Source organism: Mus pahari, chromosome X, assembly GCF_900095145.1.
Source record: "Mus pahari chromosome X, PAHARI_EIJ_v1.1, whole genome shotgun sequence".
NCBI classification, from domain to species: domain Eukaryota; kingdom Metazoa; phylum Chordata; class Mammalia; order Rodentia; family Muridae; genus Mus; species Mus pahari.
The window spans coordinates 117337878-117349122 of record NC_034613.1 but is presented as its reverse complement, the minus strand read 5'-3'; the positions used below and the strand labels follow the sequence as shown (position 1 = coordinate 117349122).

General features: G+C 33.4%; 1 protein-coding gene across 1 annotated transcript in view; it reads right to left on the bottom strand.

The window, feature by feature from the left end:
- The window catches only part of Il1rapl2 (interleukin 1 receptor accessory protein like 2), a 1246644-nt gene that overhangs the window by 358790 nt on the left and 876609 nt on the right, over positions 1-11245 (bottom strand). The window contains exon 6 of the mRNA XM_021187858.2: positions 7010-7084. Coding sequence (XP_021043517.1) covers positions 7010-7084 — 75 coding nt within the window. The remainder of the gene's footprint in view (positions 1-7009; positions 7085-11245) is intronic.

Here is an 11245-nt window from a genome sequence, read left to right as displayed (position 1 = left end):
TTAGTGAGGTAACCCAATCACAAAAGAAGTCACCAGATATGCACTCACTGATAAATGGATATTAGCCCAGAAACTTAGAATACCCAAGATACATCTTGCAAAACACAAGAAAAATCAAATTCCTTTTCAAGTGGCAAACGCACCTGAAAACTGACTATGAAGCACAAGGTAATATAGGAAAAGTGTCTATAAGGCTGCATTTTTAAATTACCAGAAAGCTCTACTATAACATATTAATGAAAATCATTTGTATAAAAAGCATAAGTGAGAGGCAAAAATCACTTTAAAAAAACCACAAACTTTCTATTCTTAAAATTAATTCTTTTTTATGAATGTGTTGACTGAGGGCAGCTATCATTCCCCTAAAGCCTGTTCTGTCTGCATTCACAGCAATAGCGTCAATTCTGAAGTATATTTTAGTAATTTGTCTTCTGATCCATGACATTCAGTGATTAATGGATGCTTTTCAAATGTCGGAGAATGAAAAATAAAATAGAGCAATAATTTTCACAACGTAATTTTGTACCACAAACTAGGGAAGAACACTATGTAGACACTCCCTTAAAACCTGAATATTGTGTGTAATTTTATGCCATACAAATGACTTTACATGATTTATTTTATACTGTGTCTACACATCTAGAAACCTGGAGAAAGAGAAAGAGTCTAGCACATTCAAATATGTGTCCTTACAGTTGAGGTAGAGGGTATCTCTGCATCATTTAGATAATAACCTTGATTATCTTTTATACTTTGTAAATATAGGCATGAAATAACCATTAGAAACTTTTTGCTCCCTCATAAATAGATTTTTTAGGATATCATCCAGACACATCATGATTGGTTTACAGATATCTGGTCCTACTAATATATTTGAAAGAAAGAAGTAGTTCATGACTGTAATTCAAACACTCAAGATGCAAAAATGATTATTTCAGGTTTAGTTTGGACTACTAAGAGAGTTAAGGGGCACACTGATTTAGATAATGAGAAATCTCAGAAACATAGGAGTAGGAATATAGCTACTATAGAATTATTTGCCTAGTATGTGCAAGGGTCAAGCTTCATCTTCAGCATTGCATTAATCATCATCATCCCATCATGCATATTTTGGTTCTTATCATAATTCATATCTTGCAAATACCAAATGATATCATAGTTTAATGAAATAATGATGTATTGCTTTTCATATCAATAATTATTTGGGTTTCATGATTTAAAAAATTAGTTGATCTCCCTTGGTTTGTTTATTTTTTGTGAGTTTTAGAAAGTTGAGTAATTCTGATAAATTAAACTGATTCAAGTATGGAATAAGTAGATCCCCCACTTGAGGTGCTGTCTGTCTGTTCATGTGTATGTTTACAGATGCACTCAATGTAGATGAAGTCACTTATGTGTGCATATGTGGTAGCCAAAAAATAGCTTCAGCTATCTTTAGCACTCTTGACCTTACTTTTTGAGACAGTGGTTTTCAATGAACCTGGATTTTACAGATTGGATTAGAACTTTATGACATATGACTTCATATGTCCCCAGTGCTCCAACCTAACAGTGAGGTTACAAGTACATGCCATCACATTGGTGTACATGTTATCACATTGGGGTACAAATGGTATCACATTGGTGTTTATGTGGATGTTAGGGATCAGAATTCAAGTCCTCCTGATTGTGTGACAAACACTTTACCAACTAAGAGGCCCTTAACCCAATTTTAGTATTTACCACATTGAAGTAACTAGTGGCCAGGCTGTGGTTTTTAACATTTTTACCTTTGTTAACTTTTAATTATTTCTAATAAATCTATTGTTTATGTTTACAGGTCTATGTAAGGATATTGAGCGAACATTTGCAATACATGAGATCTTGCCACAAGAACGTCACCAATTTCTGTTTCAGCTTCAGAAATTCTCACATTGCTTTGAGATTGTGATTTATCCACCTGCCTTCCCTACTAAACTGAGCACCTCTAAATACCAAAAACCTCATTTTATTCACCTCTGCCTCTCCAGAACTTAACACATTTGACATCTAGTAAGAACTAAATGAATGTACTTAGATAATGAAATTGATTCAAAAATACTATCTTTTTATTAAACAGATAATTTCATAATTTGGTGCTCAATTAATCTTTTTAAAATACTTTTGCCTTCTACTCCTGTGTTGCATTAAGTTTTACCTTCTGCTTCCTGTTTCTATAGAGTCTTTTCCAACAATCTCTTAGGAGACCTACAATTTTAGTACAAGCAGATATGTTGTGGAAATTGCTTTATTGTTTGTTTGATTTTTGTTATTTCAAAACAGAGTTTAACATCCCTGGCTGTCCTGGAACTCACTCTAAAGACCAGACTAGCCTCAAACTCAAGGAAATTCACTTGCCTCTGCCTCTCATGCCTGGTTGGAAAAATGGATTTCTGATGAAGATTATCACTGATTATATACACGGAGACTGTTTGATCCAGTAGCACATAGCATTGCCATTAAATATGAATTTAAACAGCCTGTAAAACCAAATAATTCTGGATGAAACTAGAAAATAAAGAAAAAGAATCTTTTATACCAGGTCAGACCCATCTAAAGAACTATTAGATGTTTGAAACATCTGAGATAATTAAATTTGCTTTAACTCTTCTACTTTTCCAAAGTTTTCTGATATGCCTTAGACCCTCAGGTCTTCTCTTTGAATGTTTAACATATAAAGTAAACTCACCTTTGTCTACTTTCTACGTGATTCTCTATGGCTAGCTTTAGGAGTTAGAATGCTTCCAAGAAGAAATATCCGTATCTTCAAGGGTACATTTTCAAATTTACCTTTAATCAAAATTAGATGGCTGTTCTCAACTTTTTGAGTTATACTTTGTTTATAGACTTTCAAATCTTCCAGAAGCTTCTACAATATGGAAGGTATGCATTTCTGTTCTGTACTAAAAGTAGTTTGTAGGGAAGACATTATCTAACAGAAATACATTTCATGCATTATATATGCCCCAATGTTTTAATATTTTGTTATTAAAAACAGCAGTATAAATTGTACTCAATGTTAGTAGTTCTTGGGAAAAATATTAAGTGCTTTCTTTTTCATCTGTTGAGGAAATTACTAACATTGGTATAGTAAAGTTTATTTCTTAAATATAAAGCTAAACTTACTGTCAGAGAATGAAAATAAACAGAAAGTAGGAAAATATTGGATTAATACATTCTTGGTGTACATTCTTTTTTCTGTTTATATTTTGAGCATTATCCCAGACAGCTTCAGCTGCATAAGCTTGTTATACAGGAGCAGTAGTTTTCCTACTATTTTGTTAAGAATGTGTTTATCATCTCAAAGTGTATGGTTATTCAGTTAAGATTAATCTTCTCTCAGCATTATAATGTGAACACAATTTAGCAACAACCAAACTGTCATTGCTATGTCAGCAAAAATGTATGTAAATTTCTAGAACCTTGTGGATGACTAATGAATTACACTATAGCAGAAATAAAGTTGAGATTTTTATTTTCCTCTAGAGACATAACAAAATATCTTTTCTGATACCAAATCTATTTATTAAAAATAATGTATTTTTACTCAAAAATTACATTTAGGAACAGGGAAAACTGAAAACAGACTCCTTATAATTATTCCAAACAATGTTTCTAAAACTACCTCGAAATTCATGCTCAATATTTCCCATAAAATCTCCTTTTTGCATGAGGAGAGTGTGAGCTTTTTTTTTTTCCGGGGTGGAGGAAATTGAATTGAAAATTCTGTAGACAACCCAATTTTTCTTCTTTTAAATAGTAGTATAACATTGCCTAAAAAAGTATCTCTATTTAAGTGGCCACTGTCAATGAGTTGAGTTTCTTGATGACATTTTTTGTCAGATGTAAAAACTATGCGTGTGCTAGAACAGTTGGGCTGGATACTTCATTTCCAATACAGTTTCTTCATTTAAATGTCTGATGCCTTGATACTTACTGGATTTTTCCTTCCATCTGATAGATGTCACATCCATGTGGTTTTCATGTAGAGTTTCATGTGAGTTTCAGTGAGTTTTCATGTAGAGTTTTCATGTAGAGTTTCAGTGAGTTTCATATAGAATAGTGGTTTTACAGTTAATCAAGTGACTGAGAGGAAGCTGGAAGTTTCTCTCAACCTAGCTTCTAGAATCTCAAAACATTGTTTATGTCATACTCTCTAAAACAAGCTTATCCCCCAATATCCAGGAGACTAACAAAAACCACAATCATATGGTAGCGGCAGCCGAAACACATATGTTTATCTTAACCCAGCACTGCCTTAAATTTTAAAAGAATGCATTTAGCAGACCAACATTTGATAAAATACTTAGGTATTTGGATTGGTCTGTTGCATTCTTTAGGAACTTCTAAAATTTTGTTCTAGTTTAAGTATGTCTAAAGCAGAATATGCTTGAGAATAAACTTTAGAATGTAGTGTAACATACTTTCTAGAGATTTTCATTATTACAAAAGTATTAACCTTTGACATTACAATTTGAAATTTAACATGTTTTGCCTGAACAAGTATTCCAACATATACTAAAATATCTCACCAACACTACCATACTGTATTGAATTTTTAAATTTCCCCAGACATAGATGAAGACATCCAATAAACCATAATCTTCCTCTATTTCTTTTTTCCTGTAGTGATATTTTTTTCAAGTGTTTATCATTATGACTATGAATCTCACATTAAGATCAGGAGCTGATATTTACAGTGCTTATAATAGCGTCTTTACTATTTGGTAATATGAGGAACTTACAAAATGATCTCTCATTCAAGGAAATGGTGGTAGATAAATAAAAAGTTTTCAAATTACTGAAAACTGTGCTTGTTGAAATGCAGAAGATCTAGTGGCAATTTCGTTTTACTTTTAAAAACAATATAGTTACTCCAATGTTTCATAGAAACAGATTTTTCTTGGATAATTGGGCATTTCTCCATCTTTCTGTCAATTTTTTTTCAGAATTAAAATTTGGCTTTGTATCTAATATAAATCAGAATCAAATTGATGTAATAATTTTGTAAGATTCGGCCATCAGTGGGAATAGAGGCTCCTTGGTCTTCCAAACTCCATATGACCTAGCACAAGGCAAGGCCTGGGCCAAGTAGTGGGAGTGGGTGGGTAGGGGAACAGAGGTGGGGGGAGGGGTATGGGAATCTTTCGGGATAGCATTTGAAATGTAAATAAAGAAAATAATAATAATAAAAAAAAAAGAAAAAAAAATAATTTTGTAAGATGATAATATTGGTGAGCTGTGTTAGTATTGCTGAAATACTTGTCCAAACTAAGCAAATATATTGTACATGTTACAGACAATCCACAGGAAGCTATACTTGGTGAAATTGAGTAGGATATATCCCTTAATAGCCTGTTTCCTTATGTTGAGCAGAGCAGTAATTCTTAAATTTGTCCCTTGAAGTATATATATATATATATATATATATATATATATATATATATATATATATATATATATATATCAGAAGAAAAACAAAGATCTTCCCACAGTCATAAACCAAATTCACTCAAGGGTTTTCTTTCTTTCTTTTTTTTTTTTTTTGAGTATTTCCACATATTGTGTTTGCTCTGCTTAGCATATACTTTTTATTATAAAATAATTTGTCCACTAGAACCCTCAATATATACTATGAATATAAGATCAGTAAATGCCATTATGAAACCCCTGACAAAGCACAGAGCACGTTGGCATATTTGCATATTAGTTTCAATGGAAAAGTGTAAGTAAAACTAACTGGGCAGAAAGGATATCAGTGCATCTATATTTTCAGTTGCCTTTAATAAAATATAATGATCTCAAAGATAATATGAGGAAAGCTGAAAAAAATCATAGTCTGATATTTCCACATTTATGGATCAGCTACCACTCCTAGCACAAGTATATCTCATCTTTTGGTTAAAACAGACTGAACTTGAGTACCTATGTTGTTAGACAGCATTTAAAAACTACATTTTAGAGTAGTGAACAAAATTTTAGGGAAATAATTTTCTTTCTCATCTTTCGAAGATTGAATAAACCTCTCCAAATCCAAGTTTGCTTAGAAAAATCATAATGGGAGTAAAAATTTCCCAAGAAACTGAATATTGGGATTAATTAATCCTGCTTGGCTGTATAATTGGTAGGCCCCATCATGGTCATAAATTGGAAAAGATCATGGATTTTCTAAAGTTTACTCAGTCCTGTTTGGTTTTGTTTTTTAATTGAAAAACTTGAGAATATTAAGATTAAATTGAAGATAAGAAAAAGCTCACAAATGTTAAGTTATATAGTTTAGATTAAAGGCCATACTTTGTAAGAGAACCAAAGAGGTCTACCACTGAGTTTCATTCTTATATTCTTTGAAATCACAAGGATTGGAGAAAGGCTACACACACAAACACACACACACACACACACACACACACACACACACACTAAACCTTAAACTTTTATGTTCTTATTTGAGATTATAAAAAGACAGTAGTATTCATGAATCAACTTGTTACTGACCCTGACATCATTATGATTCATAAATATTCAGGTCCTTAAAATGGGTTTTAAATAGAACTGGATTGTGTTGTTGGAAATAATATTATCAAATCATTTTAAAAGCTGCACTGTGCAGTGTCTTTTATGAAGTGCTTAGCCTCCAGAAGTTAATGGTCTCCAAATAAAAATTTTGGCTGACATGTATGAAAATATTTCTGTACCAATCACCAATTCAAGACGACCATGAATCTATCAATCACAGAGTTAAAAAGCTCTGTCCTATATAGCACACTTAATACACAGTGTAACAAGTTAGTATTAGCATTCCTTGGTGCAATACAAACTCATTTCCTTAAACTGCTATTGTACTGAATGCCAGGGTTATAAATGAGCAGAACACAAATTGATTTGCATGTAATAACAGTGGCAATAAACCTTTCCTGGTTCGTGCAATTTTCCCCATCTGTTAACAGAGAACAAGTTTAGGATCTATTATTATTCCCAGAAGGAAACTTACCCAGCTGGACATCTATAACACTTGGCTGATTTTCCATGGGGAACAATGGCTTGGGAGGCTTGTCTGTGAGTAAAGCTAGAAGAGAAAATGAAAGAAAGTAATGGAAAAATTGAGACAAATTATAGGGTAAAGAATATTCTACCATGTATGATATTGAATGTTTTGAGACTTGATGGTGTGTAAACATTTATTAGACAGGTTTGTGCTTGGGTACAATATCCATTTCCCAGGAATTTTAGAGCACCATTAATTCATTTAAGTTAGGCTATATCCATAGCTATATTTTTCAACATGTTCAAACAAATGGACTATTTATTTTGGATGCATTTTTATAAGCTTCTATATTACAAGAAGTATCTTGTTTGAAATTAAAATCAGAGAAACATCATATTCTCATATTTACTCTGGCACTAAATAGTCTTAATGAATTGCAGTGGAGATTTCCTGTAGCAAAAGGCTTCTAAGAGTCTAAGTCATACGCATTCTGTGCCTTGATCTTCTGTGATAAAAGAAAGGAGAGATAGATTCTTTAGTGACAGATTTTTAAAAGTCAGAATCTTGCCGGGCGTGGTGGCACACGCCTTTAATCCCAGCACTTGGGAGGCAGAGGCAGGCGGATTTCTGAGTTCGAGGCCAGCCTGGTCTAGAGTGAGTTCCAGGACAGCCAGGGCTATACAGAGAAACCCTGTCTCTAAAAACTAAAAAAAAAAAAAAGTCAGAATCTTTTGTTTACCAAGTCAGATGTTTTGGGTTAACAGACAGGGAAGTAAAATATGCTTCTTTGCTCTCAATTTATTTTTAATAAAAACATAGTCACTATTTTCCCCACCATTTGGAATTTAGTTTGCATTTTTCTGCTCTGTTTTTTTAAATCTTATTTTTATTATTTATTATTTTATTTAAATTTCAAATGCTATCCCGAAAGTTCCCTATACCCACCCCGCCCCTGCTCCCCTACCCACCCACTACCACTACTTGGCCCTGGCATTCCCCTGTGCTGGGTCATATAAAGTTTACAAGACGAAGGGGCCTCTCTTCCCAATGATGGCTGATTAGCCCATCTTCTGCTACATATGCAGCTAGAGACTCGAGCTCAGGGGATACTGGTTAGTTCATATTGTTGTTCCACATGCAGGGTTGCATCCCCCTTCAGCTCCTTGGGTACTTTCTCTAGCTCCTCCATTGGGGTTCCTGTGTTCCATCCAATAGCTGACTGTGAGCATCCACTTCTGTGTTTGCCAGGCACTGGCATAGCCTGCTAGCAAGATTCTGCTGACAGGACCCTGATATAGCGGCCTCTTGTGAGGCTATGCCAGTGCTCTCAATTTATAATCTAGCACAAAATAAAAGGAGAACAAACCATGATGTAATCTAATAAAAGGATGTAGTTGCAGCACTTACACAGTAAGAATTACATACATACATTACTTGGAGAAAAGAGGGGTCAATGCTGGAAGAGAGAGTAAGGAGGAATTTTTATGAATGGACCTTGTTGCCTATGTGAAATTTAAAGAATGAAAAGAAAATGGGAAAGCAGCAAGTGAAGAAGAAATTATGGGAAATTTAACAACACAATCCATATCATAGTGATAAATATATCAAGAATGATGTACATACAAAAGTATGGTCTGATGAGAAGTAATTGAATGGGTGATGCAGAGATCAAATTGCTCATGACAGGAACAATACAAATTGGACATGACAGTACATATATAGTGAAGGATGAAATTCTTAAGGATCATAGGAAATCTGCAAGTAGATTTGGACACGAGGTGGTAGACTAAAGTGTCACTGGTAATTCTTGGAATAAAACAATGACTCAAAGGAAGTGAATCTAATGATGATTAACTTGGTATGTGGGATACACGCTGGGGGAGAACACAGGTAGATAAGAAAACAACGTACTACAGTTGAGGCAGGGCAAACAATGAGGGAAACCAGGATGGAGTCTGGAAAATTAAAAAAAAAAAAGAAAAGAAAAAGAAGAAATCAACTAGAGTACTTGGGGTACATAAAGATAATTGTACTGTTGTCATAGAGACAACCTTATTTAACCATGTTATTCATATCCTGATTTCAGTTCAATACTTAATATATTTATGTATTGCTTAAGCTGTATAACTGGATTTTACCACTTTAAAATGTTTTATAGTTCTTTATAATACACAAGAGTCTTAGCACGGGGCTAGGTTATAAAAGATAATTGTTAAACCTTCCTTAATTGACTTTTTAGGAAATTGCTGCTGATATGAAAGGGGTGTCTCATATTTACAAGTCTAGAAGAGAAAGTGGTGTCTTGCTTCAGGATGCTTAAGGTTATAGAAGTACAAAATTTTGTTGATATTCTCAAAAATAGTTGTTGATAAACAAAAATATACCAGAAATATATGGAGAAAATAGATTTGTATGGCATAAGCTCCATCTTGCTTAATTACCCAAGATAGAAAAATTTTAGTGAATTGTTTTCATTTTTCAACAAAACTTCATTGATATCATACAACATATATATTGCTCTTACAAAATTTAAAAATTTTAAAACCAAACATATTTGTGGAAAATTTACACAGACCTAAATGTCTATTATATTATCTTTATATTGTATTCTTTCCAGTCAGTTTTAATAATATGATCTTTAATTATCTTCAGAATATAAAGAATAAAAGCTTAAATATCTAAATCCAAAATCCAGTCACATCAGAAGTGATATATATATATATGTGTGTGTGTGTGTGTGTGTGTGTGTGTGTGTGTGCGCGTGTGTGTAACTTATAAAAGTGGTTTCCACAAAGATGAAGAATTGGTTATCTGAGGTATAGTGGGAGATATGGGGAATGCAGAATTGGTGGCCTACATAAACATTCAAGTGATATTATGCTGACTGAGAAGGAATTTATTCAGGAATATACATATACACAAAAGCATATATACACATATGCATATATACACATATATGTATATAACAAAATTAAATAAAAAAAGATGGCATGAATTCTGAGAAAAATAATGAGTGTTGATGGGTAGGTTTGGAAGAAGACAAAGGAAAGGGGAATGATGTAATTATTGTATGACTTTAAAAATAAAATAAATAATATACTTGGAGTAATATACATGTAGTATGCTTTAAAAACATTGTTGAAGTGAAGTAAATCACAGACAATTTACATCTCATTCATATAAAAAGTAATTTTTATTTCCCTGTAGAATTATTGCTATTTTTCCTTATATATCCAAATCGCAGACACCAAGATTCCCTGGAGAGTGTTCTTAATTTTATTTGCAAATTCACATCAATAACTTTTTGAGTATAATGGCAGACAGAGAATGGAAAGAATGTGCTTCATGTGCAGAAATGACAAGCTTCTCAAGTCTCAGGAGGATATGAATTTAGGGACATTGTTGGCTCCTAGACATAGCCTCAACATGATCTCCAGAGATATTTAGTTCAATTTCACAGTTAAATATCAATTACTAAAGTCATATCCATTTATATTAAGGATAATGTTAAGTATCTTATATGTATATGTTCAAATATTCAAAATGTTTTAAATGGGTTAGCATATGGTATGGATGTGGTGTCCTGGAACTATAAAAGAGTCAGTTCAAGTTTTAGTCAATTTAGACAAATCTCAAGGAAGTTTACAGTATTTCATTTATGTGGCCTTATGACCAACATCCTTCATTTGCAGGATGAGTAGGAGGACACACATGCTGTAGGCAGGAGACAGGTGACATAACTGAGAATACACACCAAAAATTCTAGCCTCTTTGAGCCCATAGAAATTAAACTGTGACTCCTAGGCTAATCAAGTGGTTTCATGGCAGTCACCCTGCTGAGTGATGATTGCTTTAGGAATTCTCATGTATGTACACCTTTCAACCCAAAACCCCTGAGAGGGAGGAAATGAAATTGCATTTGGAATCCAACAATTCCCTATCTGACATGTAAGTGTTGAACCTCATTTAATTTTAGTCTCATGCTCAGGCCTGGGAGTTGCCAGAAGTACTAAGCATGTATGATAGTACGCTAGTCTCTGAGCCATTCATCCAGTTCTTGACCACCAGCTCAGAGATAAACCTATCAGCACCACACATAATGATAACATGTAGATATTAGCTAAAATACATGCTACCATGGTCAGGACAGCCTATTTGCTTCCTTCTCTTCTCTTCTCTTCTCTTCTCTTCTCTTCTCTTCTCTTCTCTTCTCTTCTCTTCTCTTCTCTTCTCTTCTCTTCT